This window comes from Mchenga conophoros, linkage group LG6 (assembly GCF_057382185.1).
Source record: "Mchenga conophoros isolate Kocher_MC1m ecotype Shallow Benthic linkage group LG6, M_conophoros_male_GT1.1, whole genome shotgun sequence".
Lineage (NCBI taxonomy): Eukaryota > Metazoa > Chordata > Actinopteri > Cichliformes > Cichlidae > Mchenga > Mchenga conophoros.
The window spans coordinates 34,671,007-34,689,880 of NC_140531.1; the positions used below are offsets into that span (position 1 = coordinate 34,671,007).

At 38.5% G+C, this 18,874-nt stretch overlaps 3 protein-coding genes across 3 annotated transcripts; 2 read left to right on the forward strand and 1 right to left on the reverse strand.

Annotated features, from left to right (window-relative positions):
• The first annotated feature begins 2,927 nt into the window (after positions 1-2,927).
• fgf8b (fibroblast growth factor 8b) lies at positions 2,928-7,187 on the forward strand. Its single transcript, XM_085277720.1, has 5 exons — positions 2,928-3,667; positions 3,763-3,799; positions 4,354-4,534; positions 5,985-6,091; positions 6,330-7,187. The coding sequence occupies exons 1-5, from the start codon at positions 3,609-3,611 to the stop codon at positions 6,624-6,626; spliced, it is 681 nt and encodes a 226-aa protein (XP_085133846.1). The 5' UTR covers positions 2,928-3,608; the 3' UTR covers positions 6,627-7,187.
• A 1,155-nt stretch (positions 7,188-8,342) lies between these two features.
• dpcd (deleted in primary ciliary dyskinesia homolog (mouse)) lies at positions 8,343-12,657 on the reverse strand. The gene is made up of 6 exons (XM_085277721.1): positions 12,531-12,657; positions 10,481-10,561; positions 10,253-10,377; positions 10,043-10,176; positions 9,789-9,891; positions 8,343-9,294 (listed from the first exon to the last, which is right to left on the reverse strand). Exons 1-6 carry the CDS (start codon positions 12,592-12,594, stop codon positions 9,190-9,192), a joined length of 612 nt encoding a protein of 203 aa, XP_085133847.1. The 5' UTR covers positions 12,595-12,657; the 3' UTR covers positions 8,343-9,189.
• A 181-nt stretch (positions 12,658-12,838) lies between these two features.
• Positions 12,839-18,765, forward strand: poll (polymerase (DNA directed), lambda). Its single transcript, XM_085277701.1, has 9 exons — positions 12,839-12,883; positions 14,023-14,166; positions 14,361-14,658; positions 14,852-14,960; positions 15,116-15,454; positions 15,612-15,785; positions 16,833-16,961; positions 17,616-17,784; positions 17,887-18,765. Exons 2-9 carry the CDS (start codon positions 14,052-14,054, stop codon positions 18,246-18,248), a joined length of 1,695 nt encoding a protein of 564 aa, XP_085133827.1. The 5' UTR covers positions 12,839-12,883; positions 14,023-14,051; the 3' UTR covers positions 18,249-18,765.
• The last annotated feature ends 109 nt before the right edge of the window (positions 18,766-18,874 follow it).

The following is an 18,874-nucleotide window of genomic DNA, read 5'->3' on the forward strand; positions in this document are numbered from 1 at the left end:
GTGGTGGGTTTTATCTCTTTATAAGCTTGTTGGTGAATCCCTGCACAACAGTTTCTCATGTGGCCCCTTGGGAAAATTAATTACCCACTCTTGCATTAGAGGAGCTGTAGTTTTTGGTACATGGGTTTCATTTTTCAGAGGTTGCTGCTAGGTAGAAATCTTAAAAGCACCCCAGAAACCCCCCTAAAGGCACATCTAAAGCTTTTTGAAACATCACGTCTTGTTTGTTTAATCTGTGCAAAAACTGAAGTGTAAAGACCCTTTTTCTCAGCTAACAAGAGGTTACGTTTTTCTTGGCGGGAGCAGAACACAGCAAACTTGCCAGACCACTAGTGGAAACCTATATTTACATACATACAGGGAGTTGTGTCAGTCATCTCATGTAATTTTAAATATTCAAGTAACATATCCCAGGTAACATTTATTAAGCCAGTGCCATTATATCAGCCACTTTTCCCCCAACAAGTTTTAAACCTAATTTCTACTTTTTTACAGAAGTTTTTTCAGGGCAGTTCACTCACAAAGCACTTATAAAATCACAAACTAAAAAAGCCAAGTTAAAAACTCATCCTAAATGTTTTTTCTTTAATTTATCATTCATATTCACAGTTATTACAATGATAATGTGTCGAGGCTGTCAAAATTAATTAAACATGCACAACTTTCCTCACAAAAAAAGCACTGACCTTCTCTTGTTGGTTTCGGCTCAAATAAGTTGACTATAAGTTAACAAAGACAGAAGCTAAAATTTTGGGAGACAATCAGCATGAGCTATAACCCCAAGACATTCAAAAAAGTAAATAATAAACTATACTTTTGTGTCATCCCCTAAACCTAAAATAGAAACTTTGACTGTGAGTGATGTACAGTGGCTTTAAAATAAAAAGAAACCCTCGATATGGGACTCAAGGTTTCCTTTGCCTCTTAATCAAATTTTCTTTAAATGACTCGTGGGTGAACTAATCTGGGGTCACACAGTCACGTGCACTATACTGATAAGTCATTGTGTGGTCTACAAAAAAAACACTTGCTTTAATTGTCATGCATGTGGATTTCATATTAGGATGTGCAATCGCTGCTTCATATGGGGTCAAAATATGAAAGAACAAAGTGCAGAATTGGTCCAGGTGGCAAAATCACTTGTTGCAGTGTCCCGCTGGAACTAATAAGGCAGTCCATTTTCACCCTCTAAATCCCCTGCATTGGCTAAAATGACTGATTTACAACTAAGACGTTGACCAAACTCACATAATTATGTATGTATTATATTTTACTCTTGTACAGCTGTTCTGTGTGAAGGGTGCAATAGTTTCCCATCCTGTTCGCACAAAGAACATGGGCCTGCTTGTATTAAGTCTCACAGGTAAGAGTCAAAGCCAGAACTCTGCTTTGGCTCATTAGGACGATAATCAGATTTGAGGCCTGAAGTCTGTAAAACTATACTGTTAACAATATTATTCTGATTTAAAGTGTAGTTATCAAGGCTGATTTGCCGGAGTTACCTAAATTTACTTTCACTTGCAGCATTGTGAGGGCTAAGATATACAGTAGAGATTTAGAAGGCAGTTTATGATTGTGTGTTTAGTCGGTCATTTCTCTATTTATGATTAATGCTTTATCTGCACACACAAGAGCAATAAAAAGTCAAGAAGAGGGGTTTGAAGTAACATTTGTTTCACATTTCTCTGTATTTCTCCTCACGTCTACAAATGACATTGGGCTGACTTTTTTAAGTCTGCTTAAAAATATTAATTATACTGTACACTGAAACCTTTTTTCACTGTATTTGTTTCTCCTTTATTCTCTAATGTGTTAGCTAAAAATAGGGGGTCAACTTCCTAATGTGCTTGTGATGTAAAAAAGCTGGCGACAAAGTCTCCAGAAATTATTCAACTCAAAAATATACCAAAGTTCATCTGAAGCAAACATGAAGCTTTATCAGTCCAAGTGACAAAGAAATGATATAACATTTTTTATATAAAATCCTCCTGAAATTTTGAAGGCAGGCAAAAGTTACATGACAGCAAGAATGACATATAAAAATATATCTGATTTTTTTTTTAATTAAATGAGTCCTAATTTTATTTTATATGTTAGATTGCAAGGGGTCATTCGTTCAGTTGTAGATTTTATACTTGAAAAGCTGCGTTTGAAGTTTCCCATTTTACCCATGAGACAATTATGCAACAGTGATCTTCCCTTGAAGAAAACGCTGCTGCTTTGCTGTCACAAAGAATAATTACAATATAAGTGCATGATGTAGTGTATGAAACTATCCTCTGCAAGTAGCACACATGGGCCAGGACACACTTCTCAAAATCAAACCATGATTGTGAAAAGTTGTGGAAGAGTGATTTTGAGTGAGAGAGCATTTGTATCCATGGCAAAGGCTTTAGATGTTATGTGAAAACCATTCTGTGTCATGCGTTCACATGGAATACATATTACTTACATATGTAGGATGAAAAAGTACATCGAGGTGTGTCCTGAGGGACCACCAAACAACCTCTAACCTGCAGTCAGGGAATAGGTTAATGTAACTGTAGCTTTTCTTAAGTACATGCCAAGGATTTTTTTTTTCAAGGGGACATTTCTGCTTTTAGAAAACAAAGTGCACTGACTGCAAGATCAAAACATGTGCGTGAATAAGATTAATGTGTAAGACTGTGATTAAACGCTTGGTTTAAAAGATTTTGAAGGGCCTGTTTTTATTAGATTTCTGTAGATCAGGTCTACCAATTTACCCGCAAATAAGCCGATTTTTTCGTGACAGGATCTAGTTTATATTTCATCTCATAAGGTGTTTAATTATAAAGTCAACTCATTGATGAATGCGGTGTTTATGGATTTGCAACCAAATAGTTGCAGGCTAAGTAACTTAACAAGTATTCGGTTTCAACTTGGCTCCAGGCTGAACGCTCCGCCTGCTCTCACCGAGGATATTGACTTTCCCGCAAGTTAAAGTATTTAAATGTAGAGGGAGACAGATGCTGTATGCGGACTGGAGGCAACCACAAGAAATACACGTGTGGGAGGAAGGTTGAAGCAGGAGCTTTACTATCTGCGCATCTTATAGAAAGACAGTTGTGGTGACATTGCTTGAAAACTTTAAGCAAACTGAGCGGCGCTAGTATTCGTGATATTCATTCACTAGTTTTCCTTCATATCGAATCACCTTTCTTTTTAGGAAACCCACGGTAGGCTACGCATCTTATCGCTGGTGCGTAAAGATCTGTGCGTAAAACTAAAACTCTTCACTGCGGTGGCAAAGCAAGTCAAGTGGGATTCATTCTACTTTAAATCTTCATTGTTGAACAACTGAGTGTCACAAAGAGGATTTAATGGAGGTGGTTTGGTGAAAGCGACGCTCTCTCGGGACTTTAAAGTTTGGATTAACGCTTTTAAATCGTCCATTTTTTCCCCCTATCCTATAAGTAGAATGAAGCGTAGATGCCGTACCTGTATGGGACCCTGACAGTTTTGGATCTCTTAATTGCCACGGGTATCACTTTCTATGCGTAACAAGAGGGGGATAAAACTGAGCTGAAATCCCCTTCAGGAGCAACTTTATTTCCGAGAGCTTCCAGCAGCGAATCAGTGGAGTATTCATGAAGCAATATTTGAACTATTACAAGATGAGGCTGAGAACTTCGAGGTTAGGTTATCTGTAAGTAAAACATCTTTTTTCATGTAGCTCTCTGTGTAAATCATACATTCTGAGCAACAAGTTAAAGCTTTTAATTGATTTTGTCTTTGCCGCAGGTTACTTCAGTTCACGGCGCTTTGCTTTTACGCACAGGTAACGCACACTTTCACTTCAATAAAAAAAGACACTAACGCTGCATAAAGTTCTATAGGCTAATTAATTTGAACAAAACTTAACAGGTACCAAAGGCGCAGTGCTTAGCAGCTTATAGCCCACTCCCTCCACCTCTCCAATAGGCTGCAATAACAATGAAAACATTTTATTATGAGTGCTATGGCAATTGGCAACAATTCAAACATCTTGAAAAGCGGTAAGCTCCAGCCTAAAAGGTAATTGTTAAAACACATGTGGACGGCGAACGGCTGAAATGAGGGGAAAAGAGAAAGTCATGAAGGGGTGAAAGATCAACGGTGGTAAAAAAAAAAAACAACCTACAGAGTGAAATGTCATCCACGAGGTTTCTTGAAAGCATCTCCGAAAAGACTCATAATAACCCAATTTTATTTTGGGTTTATTTAAAAATGACTAATGCTATGATGAACTGTTGGCAGGGGCCTTGGCTCAGTGACTTGACGGGCTTTTTATTTCCAGACAGGTGAAATAAATATTTTGCCTTGACGTGTTCGGGGTGTTTTTTTTCTCGACAGAACACCGTGCAGTCCCCTCCGAATTTCAAGCACCACGTTACCGAGCAGAGCCGGCTATCGGACCGGATGAGCCGCAGGCTGACCCGAACCTACCAGCTGTACAGTCGCACCAGCGGGAAACACGTCCAGGTCCTGGCCAACAAGAGGGTGAACGCCAACGGAGAAGACGGAGCGGCACACGGTTAGATACAAGTGATCGCTAAATAAGACCAGCAGGGAGGACTAAATCTTATAGTTAAAAAAACAAAAATATATTTATATATTTTGGGGATTTATTTTTAAATAGTTGCTGAATAGTCTCACTTAACCATTAACCTTTCCAAATTTACGCATGCGATAATGTATTTAGGCTCACTGTAGTTTATGCAATAAATAGGTAGTTAAACGATGCACATATGTTAATCCGTTCAGGGGAATCACTTTTTATTGTCTCTAAAATGATCGAGCGACTTTACTTCTTCAAGCCCGTGTATTATGGCCAGATCAGTCAAACCCCATGACAGTTAAAGGTCATCGTTTCTTACATTTCAGTGCCTTTAAACCTCAGGAAAACAGTAAAATACGAAACATGTTCACCTTACAAACACCGGAATTGTTTAAGTTCAATGGCGCGCAGGACGGTGTTGAAAAGCAGCATAAATTATGTCATTTTTGGCCGCCTGTGGAAAACCGTTTGAGCCAGTAGAAACAGAAGCCACAGTTGCAAACATTGTTAGTGGCATCAGTGTTGCCATCTTTTATGTCTTGTGCAGATGAATTCTTTCTTAGTGTGTTGGTGTTGCAGAAAGTCTGTGACACCTGTTATGATGGACTTCAGCAGGGACATTTTTCTTAACATTTAACTGGAGGAAAAAAGATCTTAACCTTAAAAGGAAACATAATTTCTGTCACCAAAATTTTGGTGCGTCTAGGCATCTTTCCACCACAACCGCCACCATCCATCCACCTCTCAATGCATGATGCCTGCTACTTGGAGGCTGGTTTTATGAGGAATTTTCATTGCTTTACACTCAATGTATGACTCAGTTTACAAGGAGCGGTGAAGTCAGCATCTTCACTTTATACCTTTTCCTCTCCAGTCCTCTCCTGTGTGCACTTTTGTCTTTTAAATTTCTTTTGCCTAGACTCACATTCACAGAGAGAGCAAGAGTCAGCCATGCATACACTCTCCACACATCCTAAGTGGGTGTCACTGTTGTAACTGGCCCAAATCTGACCGTTGCTCTGTGCTCGGTGGTTGTGTCTCTGACCGCAGTATTCACTCTCTCCTTTATCCCCAGTCTGTGCTGCATCACAGCACAGCATTTACAGACATTCGAAAACAATCACGCCGTACAAAATCACTATCATTTGATGCTATTTTGGAAGGTTAGCATGCTTTGTTAAAGGTGGCTGCTGGATTACAAAAAAGGGCTTAGAGAGAATTTATGTCATCTTTAGTAGACTGGTCATGATTTTTTTTTTAGAAGACTTTGATTTTCTTTAATGCTGATGATAAATTTTCATATTCTTTCTGCCATGCATTAAAAAAACCCAGAAAAAAGAAATGCAGAGGTCGTTTGTCTGCATGCTTGCACCGTGACCAGACTGTATCATCTCATTATACGCATTTGCTTTCTTTGTCTATGCAGCTAAACTGGAAGTGGAGACGGATTCTTTTGGAAGTCGCATTCGTATTAAAGGGGTGAAGACAGGATATTACATATGTATGAACAAGAAGGGGAAGTTGATCGGCAAGGTAATCTGGAAATAATAGTTCTGTGGCTGCATAAGACGACAGCGACATTGTGAAGTGTTCCTTGGAAATGTATTTTGCAGATTTCAAGCTTATGGCAATACATTGTTGAGACTCATTCAAAGCCGGAACAAATTCGGTTTTGAGAGATATTTCATTGTCTGGAAATAAAGATGGTGTTTCTGATTCCTGGAGATTGTCCAAATGTGTCTCAGCTTCTCGTGTCTTTTTCTTTCCTCAGCGGAAAGGGCGAGGCAAGGACTGCATCTTCACCGAGATTGTTCTGGAAAACAACTACACTGCACTCCAGAACGCCAAGTACGAGGGCTGGTACATGGCTTTTACACGCAAGGGCCGCCCCAGGAAGGCCTCCAAGACCAAGCAACACCAGAGGGAGGCCCACTTCATGAAGCGTCTACCCAGGGGGCACTTGCTGAGTGAGAAGAGACCGTTTGATGTTCTTCCTCTCCCTGTCCCCGCGCACCCTTTCAACAAGCGGACTAAACATTCCCACCACCAGCGCTCAGGGGGACGCTGAGGACTGAAACCACTGAGGGAGAACCGTGGATGAACCAGCACAGAAGAACCACTACAAGAGAAAACCATGTGCTTCATGCAAACTAACTTTTCCTGTCAAGTGCCAATACACTTTTTGCCTCATTTTTGGATTCGATATATAATTTTTTGTTGTTTTTTGTACTGGCTTGTATGTAAACATTGACTATCTAATCTGTTAGATTTTTTTCCAATTCAGACAAACTGTAGAACGCTTATTTTCTTATTAAATCAGGAGGCATTTAAAGTACAGGAGAGCTCAACAATAATTTCACGAATGAAAACCCTTTGTTAGAAGTTAGTCAGCTCAGCAACAAAGAATGTTTAAATGAGTATAATGAAGCTAGACACGGCAGCTATCTGTGGTTACAGCATCTGACTTTCAGCTGACATGCTATCTTGCCTTTATGAGGCCATTTTGGAGACTATGTAACCTGTTTTTTTTCTACATATATAAATATATTTTTACTGTAAAAATGTAAATTACATCAAATGATGGAAATATTTATTGTAGAGTGTATATTAAAACCACTAAAGAACGACATCACAGGCTGCTCTGGTTTTCTCTTGTGTGTTTATATTGGGATGGAAAGCTAGCGTGCGATGCTGGTATCCCCCCAAAACTGCAGTTCTCTCCACCTTCTTCTTCAAGCTGGAGACCCAGATAACTGAGAGGCAATATCTGTGACAGGCTACTGAATTCAATGTGCTCAGCAAGTGAGACTTGGGCCTGAATGGCCCAAGCTATGCATTAAAAGCGATGAGGTCAGCCCACCATTTTGGCCCAAACAAAGGTTACCACCATGTAGTTGCATTTCTCACGATCGCACACCGTAACCCTCTGATCAAATGGGCCCTTTGTGAAACCTCATATAAAAGGGCATGTTATACAATAGTGGGTTCGAATAATAACACGAGGAGGGGTCAGTTATCAAAAAGGAAGCCAGTCACACAGGGAGGGGTAAGGGGTTTTGAGGGGGGGGAGGTGGCGAGGCAGCGAAGAGGGAGTTGAGGGGTTGCAGAAAAAGCACCAGGGCTTGTGTGGCAAACTGTGGCATCAACTGAAAGAGGGGGAATGGCTGGGAATAGGCATTCGGTAATGAAAGGGAGGCAGGAAAGAAACCCTCTTCCCAGAAGCAGCTGAGCATGACCATCAGAGGCCAAATGACAGGGGAGGAAGAAGACCCTGAACAGAGCTCCCACAATGTTGGAGCTGGATGTCCAATTTGTTAGCTGTTTTGACAGTAGATGAAACTCTGAGAACAGTTAATTATTAAAGAAAATTAAGACTTCTAAATGAACGCTACTCAGCAGCAGAAACCTTCATTATGTTTAAGATAATCAGAATCAACATTTGGCACCAAGACCGAACTATCAAACGCTACGTACGAATTTATTTTTGTCATTTTGACAGTCAGGCCCCTCACAAGAATTTACAAAGCGACAGGGCCAGCTGGTTTTGAAATGTTTTCTTATATTCTTGTTCTTTCCATCTGGATGAAGACAAAGCACAATAGTGAGGGAGAGAGACCTGTGGTTTTGTCTCTGCTTTCTGCACTTGCTCTCTGGGTTTGGACAAGTGGTAAAAAATGCAAGGAATCACAGGGTTCAAACAATCTATATTTAAATGCCATTGTCTCCTTTAAACACACTACTTCTTTTGTTGTCCACTGTCTAAGTATTCCTCACCAGCCAACAATTTTTCAATTTTTCTTTAATTGAACTCGGATTAAAGAAAAAAAAATAGAGAAATACCCAACTTTAATAAACCTCATTCAGCGTACAGTATACACAAACATTTCAGTTTCTCAAAGATATAAAATCTCAGCTTCACATTCCTTCACGTTAAACAAACAAACAAACAAACACAAATTTCATAGAAATTTGAAATAAAGCTCTGCAAAAACAGTTGCATCTAATTCTTACTTATGTCTACGGCACTTTGGACATAGACCACTAAGTCAGAATCACCTTCTCTTGTAAAGGGAAATGGTAACGCAAGTTTCAGTAATGGCTTTCAGGGTGGCCCACTACATACAAGGAACATGAGGGTATTCATTTAACACAAATGGGATGTCCTCGTAACTGTGACCTCGGAACGAACAGGGATGAAGCCTTGTGTGTTTTGAGTGTTTTACAAGGACATCAATGGAAGGAGGCCGGTAGGTTATGTGACCCCCCCAACAAAACTTCTCCACAGTAGGTTTGGTAAAAAGAAGCAAAAACAGATTCTGACATTATTTTTTGTCAGCCAAAGAATTTGGGTTAAAAATTAAACCACAAAGTTTTTAAATCTACTAATAATATATTTTACTAAATATCACTGTATCAAACATAAATGGCTGGACACATTTCCAGACATATAATTCCACCAAATTAATTAAGACAATTAGACATTAAGCTAAGGGACAAGGCACAGTGAATCTTAATGAAGGGATTAAGTACAGAAGAAATAAATGAGAGCTCATACGTGACTGGAAAATGATGCTGCGAGGTTCTGCTCTAAATGCAACCCAGAATTATTCCCTGGCTCCCACAGGCAGAATTCATTGGGTTTTGCAGTCGACGTCCCCGTCAGCACTCCCCTTCAGCTTTTTCAGCTCCTTCAGTAGCTCTTGTTCAAGGGTTAAGATCTCTTTGGGTTTCTCGTACTGGACAACAGAGAAAAAATAATAACAACAGATTTTATTTATGCATATTATTGAGTGTCTTCATAAAAAAGTCTGAAAAAATTAACACACAAAGTGATTGAAGCAATTATTGTGAGCACGAAAAATAAACGTGGGAAATAAAAAAAAGAAAAGAAACAATTCTTCACTCTCATGATTGGCATATAGTGCTTAAACAATAAAGTGAAACTGTTCTTATGTCTCTTTGCAAAAGAGAGAGATACATTTTCTTTGAATGTGTGGACAAAAACATATTTTGTACATATATATTCTTTTAATAACAGTGCAGGTATACTCGTTAAATAGATTCTCTTCGGGCTGGAGCAATTTTAACTTTATCATAAACTGATGATAAAATTGCATAAAATACACACACACACATATATATATATATATATATATATATATATATATATATATATATATATATATATATATATATATATATATATCAATTGCTGGTATGCAAAACTTACGCTAACAATTAAAGTGTTGTTGGCATGAGTGAAACTTAGCGCGGAGTTGTCTAATGGTAGCTGACTGCGGTCGAGATCAGGAATACTGAACTTCTTGTAATACCTGGGAAGACATGGGAAGGATGTCACAAAGCTGAACTGTCGGGACAAACGTATTGTAAACAGTGCCATCTATAGGGAGAATGCAGGGACTTCAATGCAACCAGTGAACAAAACAGAAATAGGTGCACAGATGTGTTCTCATGCATATTTACTTTTTGTTTGAGGTTTTGATGATGATGCATCTCTCAGAGTGATCCACTGAAACACTGAAGACATCTTTGGGGTAGGAAAGGTTGCGGATCCTCCACTGAAAGCTGGTCTTTGTGTCTTTACGCATGAATATGGGCTGCGCAAACAAAATGAAGACGAACTTCACAAATGTAAGTCAAAAGTAGAGATCTAATTAAAACGTTAACACCTACATTTGAGCTGTTCTCTTTGATCATATCAGACTCCAAAGATGCAACAGGACCTGCAAGGGGCTCCCCAACCTCCACCAGCCACAAGCCCTGAACTCCAAGCGTGCTTTTATGGCGCCATTTTCTCACTGAAATGTATCAAATGCTTTATGAGACACAAACTGATCCAATGCATGAAACTGTAGAAATTAACACCATTCAGCTGTGTATAACTCAAAACATGTGGCTTACCGAGGAGCTCATCTGTTTTTAAGTCATATTCTTCTGCCATTTCTTTTCCATCTGTGAAGAGATAGTGGATCTTCCTTTTTCCTGCACAAAAAAGAAGTCAAATTTGAGCCATATAAGCAGATATGCATCAATTGCAAAACTCTAGGCAAATACCAATGCTGCAAAACAGTTGTCCCAATAGCTGATTCAGATCTTTGTTTTTCAGTCAGTTTATTTTGTTGTTTATTCTTTATTATTTATCTCCAACTATTGTACCAGGAACACCAATATATTTAGTCTAAATAAATAATTGACCTGTTTAAAAAAAAAAAATCAGCTCTTCATCACACTGATTTGTGATACTGATGTTTAGTCAAAAGAACCAATATCAACAGATACCGACATTCAGCCAACATACAGGCGAATTCCTAAGTATTAGTAAACAAATTACTCTCTACTCACTACAACAACAGAAATCAGGCCAAACCCAACTAAATTAAGTCCTTACCCAGCACTAATTTTGATCATTGTCATGATATATGTAAAATATACTCTCACTGGCCACTCCATAGGTACACCTGCCTTTCAATGTCAATATCCAATCAGTTAATCACATGGCAGCAGCTCGGTGTATTTAAGCATGTAGACATGGTCAAGATGAGTTGCTGAAGTTCAAACCTAGCTTCACAATGAGGAAGAAAGGTGATTTAAGTGACTTCAAAAGTTGCACGGTTATCTGTGCCAGACAGGCTGATCTGAGCATTTTCACAAACTGCTGATCTACTGGGATTTTCTCACACATACATTTCTAGGGTTTAGAGAGAATCCAGAGAAAATATCCAGTGAGCAGCAGTTCTCAGCATTAAAATGGCTTGTTGATGCCTGAGGTTAGAAGAGAATAGCCAAGCAGGTCACAGTAACTCAAATGACCACTTGTTACGACCAACATATTCAGAAGAACATCTCTGAACACAGCATGTTGAAACTTGCAGAAGACCATGGTGCATGTCATTCTTGTAAGAACAAGACACTGAGGTTATAATCCATACAGACTCAGAAAAATTGGACAAGAGAGCATTGAGGTTCAGATTAGGGCAGTGTAATTCGGATAACAGAAACAGAATGTGGGTTCAAACGCATGAAAGCATAGAAGCATCATGCCCTGTATCAACGGTTTGTGCTGCAGGTGGTGGGGTAATGTTGTAGGGGATATTTTCCTTGTATACTTTGGGCCCTTTGGTACCAACTGAGCATCATTTAAAAGCAGACTGTTGTTGCTGACCGTGTCCATCTCTTTGTAACAATGCTGCATCCTCTGATGTCTGTTTCCAGCAGGATAACACATCATGTCATAAACCTCAGGTAATCTCATATTGGTTTCTTGAACGTGATAATGAGTTCACTGTACTAAAATGGCTTTTACAGTGACCAGATCTCAGTCCAATAGACCACCTAAGGGATGTGATAGAACCTCATGGATGTGCAGTCAGCAAAACTGCACAACTGTGCGATGCTCTCATGTAAATATGGACCCAGATCTTTAAGAACTGCTTTTAGCACTTTATGTAATCTGTGGCATGAAGAATTGAGGCAGTTCTGCCAGTAAGGGGGTAAGGGGAAGTATCCGGTGTGTGTATATTTTCCTTACAAATTTAGGATCAAACCGTAATTTACAAATAAGAACAACAGGCTTAAATAGTCAAGCAGGTGAACTCACTTAAGAAAGAGAAGTAACAATGTGCGCAGTGCAAATGCCTGACTAGCTTGCCGTTGACATCTAGAGAAAAGCACGTATTTACTTTGGACATATTATCGTAATTTTTTACAATTTGGAGCCTAGCTGTTTTACTAAAAAGACACCCATTTCTTGTAATTTTAAAGCAAAAACAACCTCAATGGAGTTCAATACCACCTGTACCACCTCTTGTTACCTACTTATATTACATGTTAGCGGTACCGCTGTGTGCGAAGTTGAGATGACTGAGTTAAAATGCTTAAAATGAAAGTAATTCTGGGGGAACGAGAAAAACAGGTCTCTGTATTAAAAACACATTTTACTTCTTGCACTTACCATCATGTATTAAAGCCGTTTTCTTTGACGATTTTAGGATATCACTCCAGCTCTGCACAGCCATGTTTCAAACAAATGTTTCTATAGAGCCACTTCCGGATTCAACCCGTAACCAAAGCAACCGCGATAAGTACATTAAGCAAATTACAAAAGTATTTATATAATAGGTAAAAAATTATCAATGAATTTACTGGAATCAATTATTTTTTTCAATCAAAACATAATATGTCACTTCGGGGATTATGATACATTTTAACAAAATTTAAATACTCGATGAACCGGAAGTAAAACGTTTAAATTGAACGTTGTCCGTCTTTTGACGTTCCTGTATGTATGGTTCCATGCGATCAGGGGTAAGATCCAAAACATTAGAGTTTCAAGCGTTTAAAACAACTTTAAACATGCACTTATGCAGGGAAACTTTAGATTTTTTTTAAATTTAGTTTATATATATTGAGATAATACTACAATTGTAATAATCTAAATACTGATTTCTTGGCTATTGCTAACGTCAGCTTCAGCTAAAGATAGTGTACGGTTTGCAGACTATCTGTCAAGAGTATCCATTGTACAGAGAGCAGTTTTAAAGCAGTAACTAAGAAAAATTTATTTTCGTAGTAGGGGTTAAGAAAATTGACACACCAGTCAAATAGCAGTAGTGTAACGCGACAAAGTAATGGGGGACAGATGTCTTCTGGAGTATTATATGCTACTTTGCATTTCAGAGTGAAGCATTGTACTGTACAAAATCTATGTGAGATTATAATGCTATTAAACTGCTACATAGCTGAAAGTTCATCCTACCAAACCCTTGAGCTTAACCCTTTAAATGTGTCTCACACACCAATGCATCATTAAGATCTCTTTAACAAAAAGTTCTGACCAGAATAAGATTTAAAACTTCTGCATCCTGTTATATGAGCCAATATTTGTTTTCTTTCAGACACATGAAATCTGAATAGATTTCCCTAACATTTTTGTGTAGTTATGTGCAGTATACACTCTGCCTGACTCTAAAGGGTTGTTGTTTGTGGGATTCCAAACAAGTGTGCTGTCAACGAGGAAGTTGCAGAGTGCCCTCTGGAGAACAAGCGACACACTATCATCACTCATGAGTGAAGGGTGCTTTTAAAGTGTCTTCTTCTTAAATGATCATTTATTGGCTTTTATAAATGCCAGTACTGATAACTCAGACAGCAGGCTCTGTGAAACTAATTGCTCTAAAATTGCTGTTAAATTCAAAATATTAGAAAATTACTTAAATGTCTCTCATAATTGCAACATTTTTAGATGGGTTATACATTCCACTAAAGGACATGTTAAGGGAACAATAAATTACTTAACATTTCCACACACTAAATTAAGTCCATTTTCTCATGTCAGCAAACTGGACTGAATCACTGTTAAAATTATTTTACTTTACTTTTTTTCCAAATATGTGTTTGTTTCCCAGCTTTAGACTGCAGTGTTATAATTCTCTCTTACGTCACAGGCCACTTGCTCCTCCTATCACCAGAAAAGATGGAGCCTCGTCATGGTATCATGAAAGCTTTTTCTAAAGTCAAAAGGGCAAAAGTGCTACAGGGGAAGGATGCACCCCCACTGAAGAAGACAGCAGATGACTGTGATGTCACAGGTGGTTACAGTGTTTGCACGCATGCGTCCACATTACAGAAAGAGTGATTTTTTTTAATTTATTTATTTTTTTTAAATGGAGCACAACATAGAAAAAATATAAATAAGGCTGCATTACATTAAGAGAGAAATGAATACTGTGCCAGAATGCAAAATATTTGTTTACTGGGATTGTTTTAACATTTTCTGCCTCAGGAAACACTTTTAATGGAGTGACGGTGTACCTTCTGCCTGCTGGAATAGGAAATGCCAGATGCCAGATTTTCCAAAGACAAATTCAGCAGAATGGGGGACGAACAGAGAGTTCACTGTGTCCCGGTGTCACTCATGTTGTTGTGGACGACAATGTGGACAGCGAAAGGGCTCTGCGCCTGCTGAAAGTAAATTGTATGCCCTCTGGAGTCCAACTGGTAAAATGTACCTGGCTGAGCTTGTGCATTAGTGAGAAACAGCTGCTAGATATAGCCAGCTACAGCCTTCTTTCACCCAAGAGGTTTGTGATCTAAAAATGCTTTCTTTGAAAGTTAAAGGTAAAATTGTACTCCTGCTGCATGAATATCCCAAGATATTCTCACAAACATTAGAAAATGTGTATCAGCTTATTTGTACTTTACATTTACCTCGTTGACAGTAATATATGTTTTAAGCTTTGTATTGTAATGACATTTTATGTTCTATCCACTTAGTGACTCTGAAACAAAGCACGAAGAAATTAAAAAAGAGTCACTAAATATCAAACCTGATGCAGAAACTCTGATCGAGCCAGTGACTGATCAAGAGGAGAACACAGAAATGGTAAACTTCCAGATCATGTTGAAAACATTGTTTTGCAGCTTCTTGGTGCATTTCAGTCTTTCAGTTAGTAATCATTTGGAGCAGTCAGGGGAAAAAGTTTAGACCCCAAACGCAAGAAACAGAAACAGTTATTTTACATTACATCCTGCCCTCAGACAGTCCCAGACAGCAAAGAGGAAGTGCGGGGAGAAGAAGACGGCGTCTCTCAGAGTGATCTGGAAGCTCTCATCACTGGCCAGCACCCCAAAGAGGAGACTCCTGGCCCCAGCCTCTCCCTTGGTCCAGATACTGCTGCTCAGAAGCCAGTATCGGGGAAGTGGGTCTGTGCCCAGTCCTCTCAGTCCAAAAGTAATAACTTCAATAAGCACATCACAGACAAACTTGAATTGCTGGCCAAGGCCTACACGCATCAGGGGGACAAGTGGAGGGCGCTGGGCTACTCCAAGGCTGTCAACGCACTGAAAAGCTACCATAAACCCGTTACATCATATCAGGTAGCCTTACCCAGATACTTTAAATGCAATGTTTAGATTGCTGATTACCTGCATATGTCATTGTGTACTGTAAGTTTTATCTTCTGTGATAATACAAGGACTGTCTAGCTTTTTTTTTTTGTTTTTTTTTAATTACATTTTTTCCCATTGGTCTCAGGAAGCTTGTCAGATCCCAGGAATAGGAAAACGCATGGCTGACAAAATTGAAGAGATTATGGAGAGCGGTCATTTGCGGAAGCTTGATCACATCGGTGAGGCTGTGCCAGTGCTGGAGCTTTTCATGAACATCTGGGGTGCTGGAACTAAAACTGCACAACTGTGGTACCAACAGGTGAAAACTCACATATTAGTATAGGAGATTGAAGTACAAAGATTGTACCCCGCACAAAAAGTTGTTAGTGAATTATGTTGTCTGTGTCTTTACTGTCTTACAATATGTTTTACAACACAGTGATATGATATTGACTTCTATTTCATGAAATATAAGGTAACAGAAAGGCGTTTAAGATTGAAATTTTGGGCTATAGCCTGAAAAATGAAACAACCTGACTGATATGGTGGTAAAATTTCTGCCGCACTGGTATTGCTGCACATATTGACTGATTGCAGTGCAGAACTACAGAAGATTTAAGATAATGTAAAAACAGTGTTGCCATTAGACAGTTTGTCTACAAAGAGCTTTGGAATTTATTTTTCAACAACACAGTCATTGCATTTTCTCATAAATCTGTTAATAAAATAACAAATTCTGGTGAAAATGTGAGCTAAAATATGTATTGTTATACCATTATTGGGTTTTCTAAACTGTAAAATTACTCACTTATGAGATGTCAGTTTTACTACGCCAAAGTTCTTTTAAAAATTCTCCCTGGCTATACTCTGGACTCTGTATAATTAGCAGCTTCAGTCAAATGAAATCTGTATCATTTTACTCCATACGATATTTATTAAAGGTACAGCTGTGACTAGGAATTCAAGTGGGTTCATCCTAAACTCTGATGTAACAGTACAGTGGGTTGAAATTAGTTACTAAGAAATGCTGTAGTTTACTAAACTACAGCATTTTGATCTGACTGAGGGGGAAAAAACAGTTGTATCCAGGTGAGACCATGTGATTGTTTATCTGCTTCCATGACTTCAGCTGGAAGGTGTGCCAGGCTTCAAAATAATATCAGATTTAATGACTCATGAATCAATTTTACCGGAACAAGGTTCCAGGAAACACTGAATCTCAAGCCACTTTCATTCTTGGCTGTGAATGTCTTTAATTTTATTCTAGTTTATTCTAATTTTATTAATAATTAGAATTTTAAAAAATCAGTAAGCAAATGCCAACATAACAGTTTTTTTTTCTTAAAAATGTCATTTTGCCTTTCAGGGATTTCGTACTTTGGAGGATATCCATACAAAAGCCCACCTGACAAACACTCAGAAAATAGGACTCAAGCACTACAATGACTTTCTAGACCGAATGCCCAGAGAAGAAGCAGGAGCCATAGAAAAAGTGGTAATGCATCTTCATCTGTCACATTAAGAGCATGTATAATTTAGTGATGATGATTGAAATATCTTTATTTCTTTCACCACTCTAATATGTTTAGTCAAGTTTAAACAGAGTTGAGATATCTGAATAAGATTTGCTTCTTTAACCATCAGAAATGTAGAAAGAGGGTCTGAAGAAGGAAAAAGCTTGTGTCAGCTTTCCTTGACTGCTTGATGATGGAAAAACCAGACTGCCTTTTCACGAAGTAGAGCATCCCAAAGGGGAAAAGTAAATCCTTAAACTTGCTGCATCTTAAGTTAGCCAGATACCTGTTCGCTCCAGAGCGTTAAGTACAACGCTAGTTGTTTTCATATTGTATTACTTAGATTTTCTTTTTCCTACAAAGCTGCCAGATAGAGCGTGCATATTAGATAGATGGCTAAAGCATGTGTGCTCCCTTGAGCTTGTCAAAATTATATGCGATGCCTTAGCAAGGCTACCTCCCAGTATTTGGCTGGGAACAGGTAAAAACTTTCTTTTTTTGCCAGTAAACATACAAAAACAAGCAAATGTGAAAAAAACAACACACAAAAATATCAGCATGCCAATAAGAAGTGGAATGTTTTTGCAGGTAACAGCGTTTGTGCTTTATTAACGGTCTTTTCCATGCATGTGCAGGTGAGGGATGCTGCACAAGCCATCGACCCTGGCCTAGTGGCAATAGCATGTGGCTCCTATCGTCGGGGAAAAGCCACATGTGGAGATGTTGATGTACTTATATCTCACCCTGATGGCAGGTCCCACAGGGGCATTTTTACTAAAGTCTTACAGACACTCCGTGACAGTGGTAAGCATCATTTTTGTTGATGGGAAAAACTTAAGCATGTATTTTCTTTTATTTTATTTTTTTTAATAAAAATCTCTTTATTTCTGACCTGTTTACTTTAAGGGTTTTTAACTGATGACCTGGTGAGCCACGAGGAGAACGGTGAGCAGAAGAAATACATGGGTGTGTGCCGTTTGCTGGGGCATGACCAACGCCATCGCAGGCTGGATATCATCATAGTGCCCTACAATGAGTTTGCTTGTGCTCTGATGTATTTCACTGGTTCGGCACACTTTAACCGTTCAATGAGAGCCTTGGCAAAGACAAAAAGAATGAGCCTATCAGAGCACTCCCTGAACAAAGATGTGGTACGTCAAGGAAGTGTGAAGGTGCATGGTGGCACTCCACTTCCCACACTGACAGAGAAGGATGTTTTTAGCCTTTTGGGCATACCCTACAGAGATCCCCATGAAAGGGACTGGTGATGATTTGACGATCAGCTTATGGTTTTATAGAAAAATAATTATGATGATAAGGAATAATGATTATTGGACTCAAACAATTTTAAGTATATTTTACAGGTCCTTAGATTATACAAGAGCCCTATTTGACTTGAATGCTAATTCATATTTTGCAAATTAAAGAATGGTGGTAGTCCAACCTTATAAAAAGCTAAAGCTTGTTTGTTGCCTGTGTTTAGTTCCAAAATGTCTGTGGCTACTGCACAAAATTGAATATTCTTGTTTGAACCAGGAATGTTTTTGGTGTGAGGTAGCAGTGGTAACTTAAAAGTGTGAAATTTAAACAACAACGGTGATCTAATACTGGCAGAAGAGGTTTTAGAGGCTTGTAAATTCAGAAAAGAAATGTGGGATAAGTGTCACTAAGTGAGTGAAGTGACCTTCAGTTCATGTCAGGAGGATGTTGAATGTTTTAAGTATTTTTTTTTTTTTAAATATTACAGATGATAACAGAATGTAATAAAAGATTACATGACTTGTTTGTCTGTCTTTCTTTCTTTAACATATATATTTATTTATTTTAGAACTAAGAAGTCCTGGTTAGAGTATTCACTAGTTAAGTGTTGTAGAGTTTTTGAACTTTGTCACAA